Source organism: Meriones unguiculatus, chromosome 4, assembly GCF_030254825.1.
Source record: "Meriones unguiculatus strain TT.TT164.6M chromosome 4, Bangor_MerUng_6.1, whole genome shotgun sequence".
NCBI classification, from domain to species: Eukaryota; Metazoa; Chordata; class Mammalia; order Rodentia; family Muridae; genus Meriones; species Meriones unguiculatus.
The window spans coordinates 123,611,613-123,632,844 of NC_083352.1; the positions used below are offsets into that span (position 1 = coordinate 123,611,613).

General features: G+C 41.4%; 1 protein-coding gene across 8 annotated transcripts in view; it reads left to right on the plus strand.

Moving 5' to 3' along the window:
• Positions 1-21,232, plus strand: part of Ncoa6 (nuclear receptor coactivator 6) — a 69,685-nt gene that overhangs the window by 45,982 nt on the left and 2,471 nt on the right. For 6 of the 8 annotated variants that reach the window (XM_060382997.1, XM_021640550.2, XM_021640553.2 and 3 more), the window contains 6 exons: positions 2,828-3,944; positions 7,088-7,209; positions 10,307-13,333; positions 16,269-16,337; positions 19,059-19,095; positions 19,482-19,630. In XM_060382997.1, the coding sequence (XP_060238980.1) occupies positions 2,828-3,944; positions 7,088-7,209; positions 10,307-13,333; positions 16,269-16,337; positions 19,059-19,095; positions 19,482-19,630 (4,521 nt within the window). The remainder of the gene's footprint in view (positions 1-2,827; positions 3,945-7,087; positions 7,210-10,306; positions 13,334-16,268; positions 16,338-19,058; positions 19,096-19,481; positions 19,631-21,232) is intronic. The other 2 variants (XM_021640552.2, XM_060382999.1) reach the window with 2 other exon arrangements.

The following is a 21,232-nucleotide window of genomic DNA, read 5'->3' on the forward strand; positions in this document are numbered from 1 at the left end:
GGGCTGGAGAGATGGCTCAGAGGTTAAGAGCACTGGCTGTTCTTCCAGAGGTCCTGAGTTCAATTCCCAGCATCCACATGGTGGCTCACAACCATCTGTAACGAGGTCTGGTGCCCTCTTCTGGCCTGCAAACCTACATGCAGACAGAAGACTGTGTGCATAATTAATAAATAAATCTTTAAAAATTAAAAAAAAATATCCAAAGTTCGCTGGGCTACATACATGTAATCCCGGCACTCGGGGAAGGCCGAGGCAGGCAGATATCTGCGAGTTCGAGGCCAGCCTGGTCTACAAAAACAAAACCAAACAAAACTTCATAGTGTCTCTTGAAGAATGAGAGAATAGGACAAGCTATTTGATTTTTCCTATCTGCTAATACAAAATTGCATTCTTGAGTTAGTGAATTAATGTTTTATAGGAAGTTTAAAAACAAAATTCATAATTCTTAGGGCTCAGTGTTTAAGAGCACTTAGTACTTTTTCAGAGGACCAAGTTTGTTTCCCAGCACCCACATGGTGGCTTACTCCAATTCTGATGCCCTCTCCTAGCTTACACAGGTACCAAGCATACATAGAGTATACAAACATATGTACAGGCAAAACACCTGTATACATAAAATAATTTTTTTAATTGATAGTTCTTCCACCCTGGTACTGCTGTTTATAATTTTAAATGAAGACTTCTATGTATACCTATTGTTTTCATTCCTCTGTTTAGTCTATTTAAAGCAGTTGTCCTCTTATCTCTAAAGCAGTTCTCCTCTGGTCTATCACTTTCTATTCTGTTACACTGTTTAAGTTTTCTGTTAACTTTTATTACTTCCCGAAGAAATTATTTTATATTTTGTCTCTTGCCAGCTATACTCTTAAGGAGCAAAGATCTTATCCACCCTCTTTATTGCTACTAAATCACTTTTGGAAGTACGCTATTGTTATTGAATACTCAATAAACAATTGTTGCTTAGATGGCTGTACACTTTTATATGCAACATGTATACCATATACAGTGTGGGAGGTCACGTTTGGATTGATGAGGCTGGTTTAGAAACCTTCCTAAAATTCAGGAAAAAATTGTGATAGTGTGAACAGTGGACAGTTTATGCATCCCTCTCAAGCTAGAGCATGGACTGGTTTTGTAACTTCATTAGATTGCCACTTTTTAGTTTCTATTTAAAGTTTAAAAAATACAGAGATAAGGCATGGTTCAGTCAGTAAAGAGTTTGCTGTAGAAGCATGAGAACCACAATTTAGATTCTAAGAAGCCACATAAAAGCTGAGTGAGTTGGCAGCTACCTGTGTCCTAGAGGTTGGGAAGCAGAGACCTGCACAGACCACACACATTCTAAGGTGCATAGACGTGCACATGCACATACACACGCCGAAAACGACAGGGCAAAATAAACCCCATGAGCTCGAGATGCACACAGCTCAGTAGTAGAGTGCTTGCCCAGCAGGTAGGAGGCCTTAGGTTCTTTGCTTCCGTTTTTGGTGTTTTGAGATAGGATCTCATTATGTTCTGGCCTTGAACTTATGACAGTTCCCTTGCCTTAGCCTCCCAGGTGCTGGGATTACAGGATGAGCCACTATGCCCAGTTGAGAACTCTTTTAAGATAAACATGATGCAGTTAAAGGCAGTTTGGACCATATTGTTTCAGAACAGTCTGCTGTATAATGGTGTCCTGTCTCAGCAGAACAAACAAAAGAAGATAGCTGAAGTGGATGAGGTAGATTGGGAGTGTTGCTCTTAATAGAATTCATGCTAGGTATATGAAAGGCCCTGGGTTCAATCTTTAACACCTCAGCAGGGTTTGAGGATAAAGTAAAGTAGCTGTAGAAAAATTTCAAGGACCCAACAATAAACAATGCAGAAGGCCAGACAGTACCTTTGATTTAACGAGAACTTAGAGCATGTCCCATGTGGCCCACTAGGGACTGCCACAGAGTAGAATCACAACAGCTTTAGCATCCTCCTGTCCACAGCTTCCAGATCAGAAGTTCGTCATTTTTAGGTCACTTCAGCAGAGGTAGGTACCCAGTCCTTAGGAAGTATTCTACACTGTCTTCTTTAAAGTACAGCGTCCAGATTTAGACACACAGTCTCTGATAATTTCTTTTCAAAGAAACATTTTTAAAATGTCTTTTCAGTGTTCCTGAGTTTTTTCTAGAGGACACTGGTACATTTTTGTTTCTCTTGTTTACTCATATGAAGCTATGAAGCCTATGATGGGTTTTTGTTAATTTTATTCACAATAAGGTAGTTACAAGCCATGTTATAAAAGTGATAATGCATTATTTAATCTGAAAGTAAACTTTATTATCTAATGTTATCTTTAAGTTAGTATGTGAGAGTAAAGACATGTTTTCCCTGCTGTATGTTCATGGAAAAATGTAAGCAGTTACCTCAATCCTGTATCACATCTCTAGAGTCTTAAAAAACTCACAGAAATTACATCAAGTACATTTATGTGTAGAAAGTACATTTATGTTAGTCATTAGATATATGGATGATGGATACCTTTTCTTTTTTATATTTAATGATTTGTTTATTTTTATGTGTATTGGTGTTTTGCCTACACATATATGTCTTTATGAGAGTGTCAGATCCCCTGTAACTAGAGTTACAGACAGTTGTGAGCTGCCATATGAGTGCTGGAATTTGAACCTGGGTCTTTCGGAAGAGCTGGAAGTGCTCTTAACCACTGAGCCATCTCTCCAGCCCATAATGGGTGCCTTTTTAAGGAATATAATTTCTAAGTAATAAATATATGTAATTTGAGTATCTTAATAATATGATGATAATTTTTCGTTTTTTGTTTTTGTTTCTTAAGGTGGTCAAGGAGCTGGTCCTCCTCAAAACCAGATGCAGGTGACTCATGGGCCACCAAATATGATGCAACCCAGCCTCATGGGAATTCATGGCAACATCAACAACCAGCAAGCTGGTAGTTCTGGGGTTCCTCAGGTGACCCTGGGCAACATGCAAGGCCAGCCGCAGCAGGGCCCACCATCTCAGCTGATGGGCATGCACCAACAGATCGTGCCCTCGCAAGGCCAAATGGTCCAGCAACAAGGAGCTTTGAACCCTCAAAACCCTATGATCCTTTCAAGGGCCCAGCTTATGCCACAGGGCCAGATGATGGTGAACCCTCAAAACCAAAATCTTGGACCTTCACCCCAAAGGATGACCCCACCCAAGCAGATGCTTCCCCAGCAGGGCCCACAAATGATGGCACCACATAACCAGATGATGGGGCCTCAGGGGCAAGTTTTGCTCCAGCAAAACCCAATGATGGAGCAAATAATGACCAATCAGATGCAGGGGAATAAGCAGCAGTTTAACTCTCAGAACCAATCCAATGTCATGCCGGGACCAGCACAGATAATGAGGGGACCAACTCCAAACATGCAAGGAAACATGGTGCAATTTACAGGACAGATGTCAGGACAGATGCTGCCTCAGCAAGGGCCTGTGAACAACAGTGCATCTCAGGTTATGGGGGTTCAGGGGCAGGTTCTTCGGCCACCAGGACCCAGCCCACACATGGCTCAGCAGCATACTGACCCTGCTACTACAGCAAATAATGATGTCAGCTTGTCTCAGATGATGCCTGATGTTAGCATGCAGCAAACCAACATGGTCCCCCCACATGTGCAGACCATGCAAGGAAACAGTACTTCAGGAAACCACTTCTCAGGCCATGGGATGTCTTTCAATGCACCATTCAGTGGCGCACCCAATGGAAATCAGATGTCTTGTGGTCAGAATCCAGGCTTTCCAGTCAATAAGGATGTAACATTAACAAGCCCATTGTTGGTCAACTTGTTGCAAAGTGACATTTCTGCCGGCCATTTTGGTGTAAACAATAAACAAAATAGTACCAATGCAAATAAGCCGAAGAAGAAGAAACCGCCTCGGAAGAAGAAAAATTGTCAGCAAGATCTAAAGTAGGTTATAACCAGTTTACCTCAAATATTACTTGTTTATTCATGTGTAGACATTTGTTGATAGATTGGTTGGTTTGTTTGTTGTTTGTTTGGGTGTTGAGACAGGGTTTTACTATGTAGCTTTGGCTGCCCTGAAACTTATTCTGTAGACCAGGCTGACCTCAAACTCACAGAGATTTGCCTGCCTCTGCCTCCTCAGTGCTGGGATTAAAGGTGTGCACCATCACAGTCTGACTGAAAGTTTTAATATTTAAAATTAGGGCTGGGGAATGTGGCTCTGCAGAGTTCCTGTCTGCCGTGTACAAGGATACACAGCTGGGTATAAACCAGCTGTCATCCTAACAGGGTATGGTAGCAGGAGAATTAGGATAGTACAAGTGGCATTCCCTAACAATTACCAGTCATAATTTATCTTTTCTTTATCTGTACTCTTCTCTGTTATCTTTTTGTTTAAGGTATATATCCTTTGTACATATGTCAGTTTTACTCTAAAAGATAGAGTTCTTTTTTGCAACCATTAGCATGCCTAGAAAATTAGTCTCATGTTTCCAGAAAGCATTCACGTTTTTCTTCTTAGTTTCATTTGTTTAAGGATCCAGAAAAGGTCGATACCTTCTACTTGGCTGATAGGTCTTTTAATTCTGCAGTCTCAGTGGTAGTTGTGTCCCTCAGCCTGAAAAGTGACCAGTAATACCCCACTGCCAGTGTACACAGCACAGACCTCAAGGTTGTCCTGCCTGCTGCGGGAACTTGAGGACTATGTCTGGCAAAGGAAAACTGTTCACGGCGATACCCTGCCATCTCACAAATGGGGGAATTTTTTTTATTTTTATTCTTTTGCATGTGTGCTTTTTTTTTTTTTTTCCTACAAGATCCTTATCATCCCTAAAAGCTTAAATCAGTTTTCCTTTCAGTAAAAGTTCCCCAGAGGAGCTCTTTTATAAGGTACAATGAAGAGGAATTGTTATGTCTCATAACCTGAAACTACATACTAAGTTATGCTTCTGACTTTTGGCTAAATGTTTCCTGAATGCTCAAGGTGGATATTCAGCCTATAATCATAAAACTGGAATTCAAAAACATTATTAACAGGGATGAGTGACTAATGAACATAAAACAGTTTGAGATGAATTACTAGGCCAAGAGTGGTGGCTACACACTCAGGAAGCCCAGACAGGAGCCTAACTTGGGCTACATAGTGAGACCTCAGAAATAAGGGGTAAAGTGGATGGGGCGAAGTAGATGGAAAGCTCAGATAAGGAAGGGAGCTTTGTTTAAATAAGTTTAAATGTTCAGACTAAACCCAGCTGCCTTTATCCAAGCTGTTCTACAATGTTCTTTGGTTTTAGCCTATTACAGCAACCTGCTACTTCTTGAACCTTAAATATTAAAAGCCAGTCATTGTATACTGACATGTCTTATCCTGAATTCAGTCTTAAAAACTTTACCTTGTTTTTTGTTTGTTTTTTTTTTTTAATACCTTGTCCTTAGTTAAGTTCCTGATGTCATGCACTTGTCTGAATAATGTTTCCATGGTAGTAATTATTTTATTCCCCTTAATAGTTTGGGAATAAAATTGCAGTTACTTGTTTGCCATTAGTATGTATTTTTTTGCTGTCTTCAACAGCCTTCTGAAAAATCTTAATGGTTGATTCAATACACTTTTAAAAGGACCTTGTACAGCATTGGGACCCCTAGGAAAGAGGAGGCTATAGGGAAAGTAACTTACCTCCAGTTCTACTGTTAGCTTACCGTGAAACCTGTCTTAGACTATTAGGACCTTTGTTTTCTCATCCGTGACAGGAGGGGATTGGAGCAGATAACTGAATTTTGGTGGATTTTGTTTCTTTGTTTTAGCTGTAAAAAATTTTAAAGTGAAGGATACCACAAACTCCTAATTTATTATTTGAATTAAGTGGGATATTATATAAGGGACAAATTGGCATAGCGATTTGGTTGTGCTTAAGACCTGTTAAGTGCCGATGGGTTTTGTTGCTGTTGTTTTCCTTTTTTAGATTTTTTATGTGTATGGGCATTGTGGCTGCATATGTGTCTGTGCACCATATGCATGTGCGTCTGGTGCCACCAGAGGCCAAAAAGGAATGTCAAATTTCCTGGATCTATAGGAACAGTTGTGAGCCTCCATGGGGGTACTGGGAATTGAACCTGGCTCTTCTAGAAAAATAACCAGTGCTTATAACCTCTGAGTCATCTCCACAGCCCTATGCTGCTGGTGGTGCTATTCTTTTAAAGGAATTTATGTGATTTATAAAACTGTATAGAATGTAATGGGACAACATACTATCTAAAAGGCGGTGACCATAGTCAGACCAAAGGGAAATTAAGGTAGGAAAGAAAGGTGGGGGGCTGGAGGGATGGCTCAGAGGTTAAGAGCACTGTCTGCTCTTCCAGAGGTCATGAGTTCAATTCCCAGAAACCACATGGTGGCTCACAACCATCTATATGGGGATCTCATGCCCTTTTTTGCCATGCAGGTGTACATGCAGATAGAACATTCAAATATATAAAATAAATAAATAAATAAAATTGTAAATGGAACAGAGAATAAGAAGTAAACCAAATGAGGAATGTAAGCACTCAGGTTCCTAAAGTGTGGATGTCAGCAGGAACATTTTTTCCCACTAAAATTCTAAGTTACAAAAAGAATTCAGTGGTTATATCTACAAGTCCTTGTTCTGCAGCAAAGTTAAGTAACTTTGTTGTGGTGTTCTCCACCTTTATTCTCTGAGTACCACCTCTATTGGTTACCTTACAACTAGAGCCAAGTTTGAATTTAATAACCTCACTGAAATGCTGGCTTCATAGAATAGCACTTCAGAGTATTGGTAGCTCAAAATCCTGATCTCATTAAATAGTCTAAGGGGTGTATCATTATAGGAAACACTGTATCAAAAATTAGAAGTAACTGAGGATAAGTACAATGCTAAGATTAAGTGAATTTTAAGGTGTAATGAAATGGCCAGGTTACTCTTATGTCAGTATTGAGTATCCAGACTAGAAAGATAGAAATGATGATAAGAATGATATATAAACACATTATAGTTGTTTAAAGTAGTATAAGGTTGAGCTAGGCTCATGTTTTTTTTATATGACTTACCCAGTTTGTTCTACTTATGTTTTAGCACCCCAGATAATCGTCCAGCTGGCCTAGAGGAGGCTGATCAGCAGTCATTACCTGGAGAACAAGGAATTAACTTGGACAACACAGGCCCTAAACTGCCAGAATTTTCAAACCGGCCACCAGGTAATAAAATATTAGCTAAAATGATATATTTTGCATTGCGTATATACTTTTGCAAGGCTTCTTTCTCTTCAGTGAAACAATAATGCTTTGTCTACTAACTAATCTGCTTCAGAAATTTAAATTGCAACCTCCGCATTGAAGTCAATACTTCAAGCAAAACTTCAATTACGCATGTAAATGCACACCTGTCTAAATTGCCATCACTGTCAGTCCTCAAATCAGACTAAATGGGAAGTGCCTTTTTTGGTCAGCATTATAGTTCTAGTTGGCATCAGAATAAAATATGATACTATAGAGATTTATTCACTGTATCCTACTTAACTGTATTTATTACTTCCTGACTTGCGCAAAGCAGAGAACTACTACTAGGATCTAAAACAAGATACTTTTTAAATAAAAAAGCTATTGTGATTGTTTAAAATATAATACATGAAAAGTAACAAATACCCATGTGACTACTATCAGCCTGATAGCTTATAATGAATAGTCAATAGTATTGAAGCCCCTTCTCTGATTATAAAATGTTTTCTTTTAAATGTTATAGAATATAGGTTTATGAAAATAGCAAATTAGTTCTTTCCAATTCAGGTATTGTGGAACCAAGACCAGATAACACAGTATATCTCTACACCTATGTTTTGTTTTGTTTTTTCTTTTCTTGGCCTAAACAATGACTTATAACCCTATTGCAGAATGATAGTCAAAGTTTCACAGTCCTCTCCTATGAATATAAAGAGTTAATGCTGTATTTCTTCCTCTTAGGTAATTTTACCTTCTTTTTGGAATATTAATAAAAGTAATCTTTTTAGGGCTAATCTTTAATCTGCTTTTGATTTAGATATTTCAAAATCTTTGATGTCGAGTCTTGATGTTATTTATTACAATTGCTTAGCATACTACAGTTATCACTAGTGAGTCACCCGCAGCATTGTTGAAGCCAGGTACTCTGTAGACCATGGTGAGTATGTTCAGAAGACATAGTGAGCAGGAAGGAAGGAGGCCTCTTCCCTCAGGCATATCTGAACTCTTGTGTGGATTCCAGGGTTCCTTCAAACATTTATTGCATCCTTTCACTAAACTGGAAACCTGAGGCTGAATTTGGCCTTTAACAGATTTGAATTGCTAGTGGTGTCTAAATAAATCCATGAGTTTAACTGACTTTAGAAATAAGCGATTGCTCTCATTGGGCAGTGTCTGCAGGGCCCTGCAGTCTACTTCTCTCTTTACTACCTGCCTGGCCCCTAAAGGCACCAAGGCTTTGTATCCCTTGATTAATAAATGTAGTTATTGATTGTGTTATGGGACAGTGTGTGTATCTGGCTTTCCCTCTCAGCCGTCTATCCCAGTCTATCTTCTTATCACTAAGCCCCTTTGGTCTGCTTCTTCCAGCTTCTGGACCCTTTATAACAGCTGAGCCTTTAGCTCTTGCTTTTGAGAGACTGCCATGTCATCTCTATTACTGTCCTTGTATTTACAGTGCTGTCTGAGAAACTCATTTGAAAAGTGAAAGGTGTCTGTGTTATAGCTCTGACACAAATGAACTTTTTCAGAAATTACAATTTTCTTAATGTAAGAACCCCAGATTACAAAAGAACCTGTTGTGTTTTACCTGTTGGAATGCCAGATTTATAACTATCAAGAAGTTACTTGGGCCTAAAACAAAACAAAACAAAACAAAAGGATTTTAAAGAAAATCTTCAAAACTGAGGCAGGTGTGTGGTGGTGCACTTGGCTTATATTCCCAGCATTTGCAGGGTGAAGGCAGGAGGGTTAGCAGTTCAAGTTCATCCTCAGCTACCTAATGAGTATAAGGCCATCGGGGCTACTTGAAACCCTGTCACCAAAAACCAAAGACAAACAAACTAATAAAAAATAACTTCAGAACTGGATTCTGCTCGTTGGTACCATGGAAATCTTTGACTAGAAGACAGTGACTCTGTTGAGTGCAGAGTCTGACCAAAGTGTTTGGTAGCTGCTCTGAGAAAATCTTGATCCAGAATTTCTTCCAGCTGCCAGAGCCAGTTATTTGTGTTCTTATACCTTCTGGAAACCTTCCAAATTATTTTTCATGCAACAGTGGAATAAATATAATTGTGGAATCACATCCCTGCCATATGCCCCCTTTCCCACACTGTACCACCTTTATTCTTGGCTTAATTTGAATCTCCTTTCTGTTTATGCTTTTTGTAAAAGGCGTTTGTTCAGAAATTTCAAGTAAGTCAACACAACAAAGTGATAATGCCTTCTACAAATCTAGAAGGCAGTGTTCCTCAGGGTTTTGTCCCAAAATTATTTTTTATTCCTGAGGTCTATGCTTCTGGATTATTTATTCTTCAATTGTGAATTCATAGAAAATACTTTCCCAAATAAAGACTTCTGTATATGAAGGTACATGGAGATGAATATGTGTAAAAACTTGAGTACTTTATTTTATTTTCACCATAATAACCACTCTCATTTATTAAACTGATGCACACCTAGGGGCAGTATAGTACATTCGGTTTCCTGAGAGGAGGGAGCCCAAAGGATACAGCATAAAATGGAGACCATGGACCAGAGTAACTGAAATCCTCTTTAAAAGAACTCAATCATAGAATTACGTATTTACTTTTACTGAAGGAATAAAAAGGCTGTTTGCATCAAAACCAAGTCTTGAGAAAAGTCCTCTGCTACAAGAAAAAGTGATTTATAAAAGTGTGTTATTTCATATGAACAGTGAATTACTGATTATTTCTACATGAGACCTAAAGGCTGGGCAACCAGCCACTTGCTTTTGATAGAGTTTTTCTCTTTTCATGTTCAGCTGGTAGACCCAACCATTCATAGTGCACACACAGCACAGTCTTAATACAAATAGTACTTCAATTGCAGCCTAAACACCAAGGGGCTTCATATTCTTAATGCTTTGCTTCTTGCTTCCTTAAGCAGTGTGCCCCCTTGCTTGTGTCAAATAATGAGGGGCTGTCCTGGGAGCAGCATGCCTGAGCTGTTTCTGCACAGTCTGCTACCTATGAGTACTTCTTAGCTATACTCAAAAGGTAGCAAAATTTTCTTGCTGAAAAATCTAACTTCCCTGATTTTGGGGGGCTTGTTTTAGGTTATCCTACTCAACCAGTTGAACAGAGGCCACTACAGCAGATGCCTCCTCAACTCATGCAGCATGTGGCACCCCCACCACAGCCACCACAGCAGCAGCCACAACCACAACTGCCTCAGCAGCAGCAGCAGCAGCAGCAGCCACCACCACCACCACCACCTAGTCAGCCACAGTCTCAGCAGCAGCAGCAGCAGCAGCAGCAGCAACAAATGATGATGATGCTTATGATGCAGCAAGATCCTAAATCCATTAGGCTTCCAGTCTCCCAAAATGTCCATCCTCCACGGGGTCCTCTGAATCCAGACTCCCAGAGAATGCCCATGCAGCAGAGTGGCAATGTTCCTGTCATGGTTAGCTTGCAAGGACCTGCCTCTGTGCCACCATCACCTGATAAACAAAGAATGCCAATGTCTGTGAATACTCCTTTGGGAAGTAATTCAAGGAAAATGGTATACCAGGAGAACCCACAGAACTCTTCTAGCTCACCACTAGGAGAGATGTCCTCACTTCCTGAAGCCAGTGGCAGTGAAGTCCCTTCTATTTCAGGAGGCCCAAATAACATGCCCTCACATTTAGTAGTTTCTCAGAATCAATTAATGCTGACAGGGCCCAAACCTGGACCATCTCCTCTTTCAGCAACTCAAGGTGCAACTCCCCAGCAGCCTCCTGTAAATTCCTTGCCTAGCTCCCATGGCCACCACTTTCCAAATGTGGCTGCTCCAACCCAGACATCTAGGCCCAAGACACCAAACAGAGCTAGCCCTAGGCCCTATTATCCTCAGACACCCAACAACCGCCCTCCCAGCACAGAGCCTTCAGAAATCAGTCTGTCACCAGAAAGACTCAATGCCTCCATAGCAGGACTCTTTCCTCCACAGATTAATATCCCTTTACCTCCCCGGCCAAATTTAAACAGGGGCTTTGATCAGCAAGGCTTAAATCCAACAACTCTGAAGGCCATTGGGCAGGCACCTTCAAATCTTACCATAAATAATCCTCCTAATTTTGCTGCCCCACAAACTCATAAATTAGATTCCGTGGTGGTGAATTCTGGAAAACAGTCTAACCCTGGAACAACCAAACGGGCAAGCCCGAGCAGCAGTCGCAGGCCTAGTCCTGGGTCCAGTCGGAAAGCGACCCCAAGTCCTGGAAGGCAAAGTTCCAAAGCCCCTAAACTTACTCTGGCTTCTCAAACAAGCACAACCCTGTTGCAGAACATGGAGCTGCCTAGAAATGTGTTGGTTGGTCCCACTCCACTTGCCAATCCCCCCTTGCCTGGAAGCTTTCCTAACAGTAGTGGGCTTAATCCCCAGAATCCCACTGTGCCTGTGCCTGTGCCTGTGCCTGTGCCTGTGCCTGTGCCTGCAGTGGGGACTGTTCTTGAGGATAACAAAGAGAGCTTGAATGTTCCTCAGGACAATGACTGCCAGAACCCCCAGGGAAGGAAGGAGCAGATAAACGTTGATCTGAAAGTAATCCCTACCCATGAAGCTAAAATGGTTGTCTCTGAAGATCAATCCAGAAAGGATGGGCAACCTTTGGATCCTAACAAACTCCCCAGTGTTGAAGAGAACAAAAATTTGATGTCTCCTGCCATGAGAGAAGCACCAACATCATTAAGCCAACTTCTTGACAACTCTGGAGCTCCTAATGTGACCATTAAACCCCCTGGGCTTACAGATCTGGAAGTAGCACCTCCAGTAGTTTCAGGAGAGGACCTCAAAAAAGCATCTGTCATTCCCACACTGCAGGATCCGTCTTCTAAAGAACCCTCTAATTCCTTAAACTTACCTCACACTAATGAGCCGTGTCCAACCCTTGCGCATCCAGAATTGAGTGAGGTCAGCTCTAATGTTGCACCAAGCATCCCTCCAGTAATGTCAAGACCTGTCAGCTCTTCCTCCATTTCTACTCCCTTGACCCCAAACCAAATAACTGTTTTTGTTACTTCTAACCCCATAACCACTTCATCTAACACATCAGCAGCCCTGCCAACTCACTTGCAGTCTGCACTGATGTCTACAGTTGTCACAATGCCCAATGTGGGTAACAAAGTTGAGGGACAGTCAGCTGCTCAATCTAATGCCCGGCCTCAGTTCATTACACCTGTCTTTATCAATTCATCTTCAATAATTCAGGTTATGAAAGGATCACAGCCAAGCACAATTCCTACAACCCCACTGACAACCAACAGTGGCCTGATGCCTCCCTCCGTCGCAGTTGTTGGACCTTTACACATACCTCAGAACATAAAATTTTCTTCAGCTCCTGTAACACCCAATGCCCCCTCCAGTAGTCCTGCTCCAAACATACAGACAGGTCGGCCATTGGTCCTTAGCTCACGAGCCACTCCTGTTCAGCTGCCTTCCCCTCCTTGTACATCTTCTCCAGTCGTCGCTCCTAATCCTTCTGTCCAGCAAGTAAAAGAACTAAATCCAGATGAGGCCAGTCCTCAGATGAACACCTCAGCAGACCAGAACACGCTGCCCTCTTCCCAACCAACCACAGTAGTTTCTCCCCTTTTGACCAATAGTCCAGGCTCCTCTGCCAATCGGCGAAGCCCAGTCTCATCCAGCAAGGGCAAAGGAAAAGTGGACAAAATTGGCCAGATTTTGCTGACCAAGGCTTGTAAAAAAGTTACAGGCTCTCTGGAGAAAGGGGAAGAACAGTATGGTGCAGATGGAGAGACTGAAGGCCCAGGGCTAGACACCACAACTCCTGGGCTCATGGGAACAGAGCAGTACTCCACAGAGCTGGACAGTAAAACCCCAACACCCTCAGCACCCACTCTACTAAAAATGACCTCTAGCCCCATGGGCCCAAGTTCCACCTCAACTGGACCCATCTTACCTGGCGGTGCTCTCCCCACCAGTGTACGCTCAATAGTGACCACACTGGTACCCTCTGAGCTCATCTCCACAGCGCCAACCACAAAAGGCAATCATGGTGGCGTAACATCTGAGCCACTTGCAGGTGGCCTAGTGGAGGAGAAGGTGGGATCCCATCCAGAGCTTCTACCCAGCATAGGTATGTACCTGAGCTTGGCATCAACTCCTCATGTCAGTTTTTTGCTGACCCATCCCACAAGAGAGAAAGCATGAGCCCTTTTCTACTTAAAGGAAGAAAAATGGCAGTAGTTGTAGATTTATGTACTGAAAGTACATTGAAAAATATGCCTTTAAATCCATATTCAATTCATATTCATTAACACGGTTCTTTCCTGGTTTCTAAGTGATGACATTTCATTTTCATATTATATATATGTTTCTCAGTTTAAAAAGCATTTTCATACACACTGTCTCACATTATCTTTATACCAGTTATGTGACATAGTCTTACTCCTTCTTACGGGCAAAAGGATTGAAGCTAAGAAATGTTTAATCTTTGTTGAGCCTGTACTCATAAGTGTCCGGATGGCCCCTTGTGTGTGAACAGCGACCTCTCTACACCCCTCCCTAATCAAGACTTACTTGTTATCTTTGCCATGTCCTCATTGTATACTATCTCAGGGACTTTTCTGTTTGGGCTGCTCCAGAAAAGCTCACCAGAAAGCCAGGTTTCGTGATAAAGCAAAGGAAGATCTGAGTGGGGAAGAGTTAGATAGGCTTGAGTTGGTAACACCCAGCATTTGCCAGCTCGATGGACTGCGGCAAGTTTTTATTTCCTCCTCTGTAATATGGAGACAATAATGGTTACAAGATTTCAGTGAGGTAATGCGCAGGACCTGAAATATGGTAATATGGTTCAAATACTGTTGCCCATTTCCTTCAGACATGGTCTCTTAGTAAATTCCATTAGTGGGCGTCTAGTTCCAGGTCTTTATTTCCTGTGTACTGCAGAGGTAGTTAACACTGGGAGCACAGGTGTCCTTGTAGCTCAATGGTGAGAAGCTCCATGTTCCCAGAGACAAGTCAGTCTTATGCTACCTATAGCTGGGAGGCCTCTGAGGTATCTAAGCCAGCTAATAATGCCTCTTTTATTTATGCAGTGAAAATACTTTGAGTGCCTACCAATTAGGAGGAAGAACAGAAAGAATACAAGCTTCAGGTTATGATCAGAGTTCAAATTTTAGCTCTACTCGTTGCCAGTTGCAGTCTGGTGAGTTCCTTGTACTTCACCTGTAAAGTGGAGATGGCAATTCTACCTCCTAGGATATGTAGGACCCAGTGAGAGAACTTGATTATCAAGTGCAAGCATACTGCCTCTGGAAAGGTTCCTTCCCTTCTTTCTCCTGCTTACCTCAGTGTGAGAGACAGAGGAAGGGGTGAAGCCTGCAAAGAGATCATTGTTCTTTTGAGAGAGGGACTTTGCTGTTCCAGCCTCTGTGTCTCAAGTGGAATTTTGTTGACATGGGTGACTATAAGAATTAAAAAGAAAACTGGGCGTGGTGGTGCACACATACAGTACATGGGAGGAGGTGAGACGCTCAAGAACAGGGCTGTCCACAGATACATCCTGAGTTTGAGATCAAGCTAAGCTACAAGAGACCTTGTCTAAACCAGAAGAAACTGGTGTAGCTTAAGTAGATTCTCCACTGTTTAATATTCTCATTTCTATTTCCTTTCAGAGAACTTTTCCCTTTGGTACGAAGAGAATAATGATGAAGTAATTAAAAATATTTTTATTTGAATCAGAAATGATAATAGAGAAAAGTCTAACTTTTAGGGAGATGAACTAGTAGTTAGGGTTCAGTTTTACTTAAGACCACCTGCTTTATTTATAGTGATTGGATCTATTCTTTTTCAAGGGACTTCTGTGCTTTTATCTTGAAAATGTGAGACACCAATTCAGAAGTTAAAAATTAAATGTTAAGGTATAGTTTTAAGCTTCATCCGAGAAGCATCCAAAATAAATTCTTCGGTTACTAAGTAGAGAGAGAAATCTACAAAATTCAGTTTTCACCAAAAAGCAAAATGTACTGTTGCAGTTTATCTTGAATTTTAGGCTGAAATGTTGAGAGGGCACACCCTTGGCAGTGCTGGCATACTTGAGACTTAAATCTTTACTGTACAATCCAGAAAGGTTCTGTCCTAGAGTGTATTATATATTCTAGTTCTAGGGCCTAAGACCTTTCTGTCTTTCAAAGACTAATTCTGACATTTCTACCTTAAGTGTTCCTTTACATTTTCAGCCTAGGATATTCTTTTGCTTTTGACTCCCATGCACTTTATATTTTATGTGTCTCTTTCCATGTGACATCATAGTGTAGTACACCAAATTTATTTATCTTATCTTCTAACTAGGCTGAGCTTCTGATATGCAAGAAAAATGAAATCTCTGAGGATGCTGGCACATTGCCTTGACCCTAGAAAGTTCTTATAGCTATTTGTTTTTATTGATTTATTTATTAAGTATATTTTTATTGTCTGTTTTATGCCCATCATTCTTGCTAGATACTGAAGGAAAGCACAGACACTGTGTTACAGTAATCAAGGAGTGTGTGTAGTCTCTAGAGGGTAAGACAGAATTTTTTAAATGTTGAGGTCACTGGTACAGTCATTCTAAAAGTAGCTAGGTAGCTTACGAAGACATTGTTTTTAGTTTTTAAAGAAAACAGTGGTCAGGCCTGGTGTGGTGACACATGCTTGTAATCCCAGCACTGTGGAAGCTAAGGCAGGAGGATCAAGACTTTTAAGACCAGGCTGAGAAAATTAAAATGATCCTGTCTGAAAACCAACCAAAAAGCAAAAAGTGTTATGACCTGAAATTGGCTCTAAGTGCTTACTGTTGTTCTCATGGCCATCCCCCTCCCGGCTCTGTAAGAGGAGCAGCCGCCTGGAATGGTCATCCTGGCTGCTAAGGGTTAGAGTATTTGATTTATTGCGTACATGTTGAAGGTCAGCTTCAAGCACTGCCCTCTATGAATGTGGTGTTTCAGCAATTACTTAGTCACTTGGTTAATGCTTTCTGGTTTAGTTAGAAGAAAATAGTAAAAGACCTATTTGTTTGTTTCTTGCCTTAGCCCCTTCACAGACTTTAGTCCCAAAGGAAACTCCAGCCACAGCACTGCAGGGGTCTGTTGCCAGACCAGGTAAGGTACCATTGAGAGTGTCTTCTCAGAGTGGGTGGGTACCTGTGAAGGCATCAGTGTTCTCATGCTAGTAAGTGTCTGCAGCTGGCTTTCTTGTTCCCACGCCAGTTTAAATTGAGTGGCAGGACTTGTGCAGTACTCAGAGGTTACTTTTCCCACTCAGCGAGCTCATTTTCCTGTCTGCAGTGTTAGCAGAGAGCTCAAGAAGAACATCTCTGTGCTGAGTTGTTTCCCTGTTCCATGGCCCTGCTACCCACGGCTGGCAGCTAGCTAGTTGGCATGTGGTTGCTTACTGGGGTGGCAGGCATGAATGTACAAAATGTAGCTGGGTCGTCATGATACATGAAAAGGTGTGTTTGAGATCTTCTGCTCACGGTGACTCGTCCCAGCCATTTCTAGATGATTTTAAGTTTCTTCCCATGAGCAAGGTGCTGTAAATAGCTCTAGCACTAGGGTTGATGTTTCTGAAAGGAAGAATCAATTATAATCTAGCAGGTAGCTGCTGTGAGATGCTGGGTCAGCTCTGAACACACAAGTACCTTGATGGCAAGGAGCGCATCTGCCTCTGCAAATCAGACCACCAGAGTTAAGGATCATGGATGTGTTTCTAGTGTTTCTTTGCTACACAAGGTTGTTGAAGGGTTAAAAAAGAAGGCATGACTGCTTCCCAAAGGAAGTTAACAATATCATTGACAGTAGCTGGCTCAGCAGATCAGAGCACTTGCTGCCTTTCAGAAGACCAGATCAGTTCCCAGCACCGCCATCTGGTGCTTCATAGCTGCCTGCCTGTAACTCCAGCTCCAGGGGATCTTGCTGTCTCTTGTGGCCTTCTCTTTGGATACCCTCATGCACATCACACATCTAACGTGTGCACACATAAACACGTGCAAAAAAATTTAAAAATTTAGTAAAACCTTTTATTGAATGTATACACTTGCCAGACAGTGGTGGTGCACAGCCTAATGTCAGCACTTAGGAGGCAGAGGCAGGTGGACCTCTGTGAGTTCAAGGCCAGCCTGATCTACAAAGTAAGTCCAGGACAGCCAGGGTTACACAGAGAAACTCTTCCTTGAACAAAAAAAAAAAAAAGAAAACAACAGAAAGAATAAAAGAGTACCTGCCAATCATCCAGCACTGAGGAGGTAGAGGCAGAAGGATTACTAATATGAGACCAGAGTAGGATACTTACAGAGTTCCAGGCAACTTGTGCTTTAGAATAGGATGCCTAGGGCTTGAAACACTTGAAGGTTAGCGCCTCTTTTTACTTAAACTATTTTTATTATTTTGATCCAGTGCCTTAGACTGCTCAGGTGCATTTTTATGATTGAGCATGTATTAGGTAAATTTGTGTGCTCCAGCTGACCCAGCGAGGAAGTAGAGTTAGTATCAGATTTTATGGACGAGATTTTGGACAGTAAGCAGAAGACGAAAAGGAAGGATGCCAGCATTTTGCATTGAAGGCGGTGAAGGTCCAACCTCCTTGCATGAAAAGTGGAAAGTGAACACCATAGCAACAAATAATAGTTAATATTGAGTTATTATTAAGTACCAGGTAATATATTAAAACTCTCGTGTATTATTTCAATTTAATGTTAACATTACAGCAGATAATATAGTCACCCAGACTTTTCATAGAAGGCATTGAGTCCTGAGAAGGCAAATAATTTGCCCATGAGCACATGGATAATAAGAAATGAAATACAACAGGTATGTCAGCGCTTAGGCTGAGGCAGGAGGCTTGCCATGAGTTTGGGGCTAAGTCTGGGCTGCATAGTGAGTTTGAGAGCAGCATGGGCTACAGAATGAGAACCCTGTCACAAGCTCCCATAATACTTTTTTTAAAAAAAGAAAGAGTGGAAGTTAAAAAAAAATTAAGCCAAGTAACTCTGCCTTCAAAGATATTACCATGTCCTTTTTCAGTCAGCTTAGATATTGAGCATGAAGCACTGGATTCTCTACAAAGGAAAACAGGCACAGGACCAGGGAGGCCAGAGGCAGGAAACATGATTGTCTGCTGTATTAGGGAAAGCCCTTTGGAAAAGGTCAAGCTGCCTAGAGGCACATTAATAGAAGGTTTTTGGGTTGGTTTGGTTTGGTTTGGTTTGGTTTTGGGGGCTGGTGCCGAAAAGAAGTGTCTAGTAAACTCAGAAAAATCTCATGGATACAGTCCTGCAAGACAGATTGTTTCAGTTGTTTCAGTGCTCAGTGGTTGATAGAGTCTGTGAAGTATCTCAATAAACTTAATAAAGTCTGGGCAGTATCTCAGAACAGGGCTCTCTGCTCTCTAAACTTCAGTGAAAATGCTGTTCAGGGGGCAAATGAATCTCTAATAGATACCCTATTCTATTTAAAGGTGATTGCCTTTAGAAGGAATGCAGGAAGGCATCTGTTTTAAAAATGAAGTCTCTTCTACATGAAAGGAAGAGGCTTTTTTAACTGGATGAAATCTGAGCCACACAATGTGGATTTAGGTCTCTTTGGATTTAGATCCAAACAGGATTATTTCACATAAATAAAAATAGACCAAGAACATATCTTACATCTCTAACAAACCAAGTTGGCTCAGTGCCAACTTTATCTCCATACCACACAGCGTGAGAGTCCTGTATTTGGATTTGTTATCTAAATACAGCATTCTGGGTTCTGTAGACGCCCAGCTTCTCCTTGTGGACTTACGTAACAACAGCTTCCACATCTCATTCTCTCCTTTGTATTTTACAGAACTTGAGGCAAATGCTGCCATAGTCTCTGGACAAAGGTAAGATGACCATTTCTGCAAACTAAGCATGAAACAAGTGAGGATTTTTAAAGGAACTATTGTAATTCTTTGCTTTTCCACAACACCGCCAGCATTGTGCTTTCTTATTTTTCTAATGTAACAAACTAGACTTTTAAATTTTCAGTAGCATTATTACATTTCTATCTAGAAATACTGGGGCTTGTTTTTTGTTTTTGTTTTCAGTGCTGGGGATCAAACCTAGGCCTTGTACATGCTATATAGACTGAGCTGTATCCCTGGACCTGACTGCTTCTGAATAAAACTACTTCATCAACTTCTGAATGAAACTGTACTTAAAGAGGCCCTTTTTATGTGTCTTGATGCCCTTAACCTTCTTGGAAAACTTTGTACTTTTCTCTTGTCAGCAGTGAGCCAAAAGAGATAGTTGAGAAGTCCAAAACCCCGAGCCGAAGAAACTCTCGAACTGAGGAGCCAACTATGGCTTCTGAGAGTGTAGAAAATGGACATCGAAAACGATCCTCTCGACCTGCCTCGGCCTCCAGCTCTACTAAAGGTTGGCAGGGGAACTTGGGTATCTGAGGGGCAAAGGAACAGTTAAGATGTGATAGTGTCCTCCACACAGCAAGTTGTGTCAGGGTGCTCACTTTGCTTTCTCCTAGTTTCATCCGTTGTTCAGTCAGTTCTTGAGCGTATATGTTTCTGTTTGTGTACACAAGAGCAGTAAACACTTCTGGAAGAATAAAGAACTTAGCATGCTAGGTTGGACTCATTTTAAATTCATGTTTGCACCTAAGCGTGGTGGCACACACCTGTAGTTAATTGTGGCACTAGTGAGGTGGAGATGAGAGTTTAAGGGAGTTTGAGGTAGCCTGAGTTACATGAGGTCCTGTCTCAAAAACATACATATATCTACATTAGAAAGCTCATGATCACTCACTTCAGTTAAATCCTGAATGTGGCCCAGCCTTCTTTTCTGAAAACGTCAAATCGCTTTTTCTACATATTGTCTACTCTTTTTCCACCCTTTGTAACAGGGTCTTCTTATGAAGCCATGTTGCCGTCAACTCTTTGTCGAGGACTCTTAGCCTCATAAGTGCTGAGATTACAGGCATTCACCATTAATTGCACTTAACCTTTTCATGCTTTTGAAAGTGCTACCCCAACATTCTCTGTTCTTTCTTGGTAGAGGCCCTCATATCTTCATAGGGAAAAAATATAGAGAAATCTCCAATTCCACTACCAAGATGTAAATGTAAATAGACTGCTATGATGGAGCAGCAGCCCCTTTGCAACTCCGAACTAGCTTAGTGCCTCCATCTCTGCATCTGATAACATCTTTTTTTTTTTTAAGATTTATTTATTATGGATACAATGTGTGTTTGCATGTACATCTGCACACCAGAAGAGGGCACCAGATTTCATTTTAGATGGTTGTGAGCCACCATGTGGTTGCTAGGAATTGTACTCATGACCTCTGGAAGAGCAGACAGTGCTCTTAACCTCTGAGCCATCTCTCCAGCCCCCTGATAACTATCTTTTATGACCTCAGCCTTACATTACCAAGTTTCTCTGTTGAACACTGTCTGTAATTTGGGAAGGAGGGATAGTTTTGAGACAGAATCTCACTCTGTAGCCCAGTCTATTGATTAATTTGTAGCAATCGTTCTACTTTAGCCTCCAGAGTTCTAAGAGTATGTCATGTGCCACCTGTACAAGCTACTGTTCCTTCTCTTTTTTTCTTCTCCTGTGTTGGGGAGGGCCCATGGCCTAAAGAATGCAAGGCAAGTACTCTACCAAATGAGCTAAATCCCTGGCCTTACATTTTCATAGATACTGGCCTTACATTTCAGTATGGAAAGACAGGCATAATGGCACATGTGTGGAATCTCAGCATGTAGGAGGCAGAGGCAAGATGATTAGTAGTTTAAGTTTACCCTTAGCAAGCTTGAGGCTAACCTGGGCTACAAGACACTGTCTCAAAAAACAAACAAAAATGCCTGTCATTGGGAGGACAGATTCTGATGTGTTGATCAGCTGTTGCTGGCAGGAGTGTCATAATGCCTCACAAAGAGCCCCTAGAAGTAAGACCTTGCCTACCAGTTACATATAGATAAAACAGAATTCTTAAAGGTAGTGTCACTCACCTTGGAGGCAT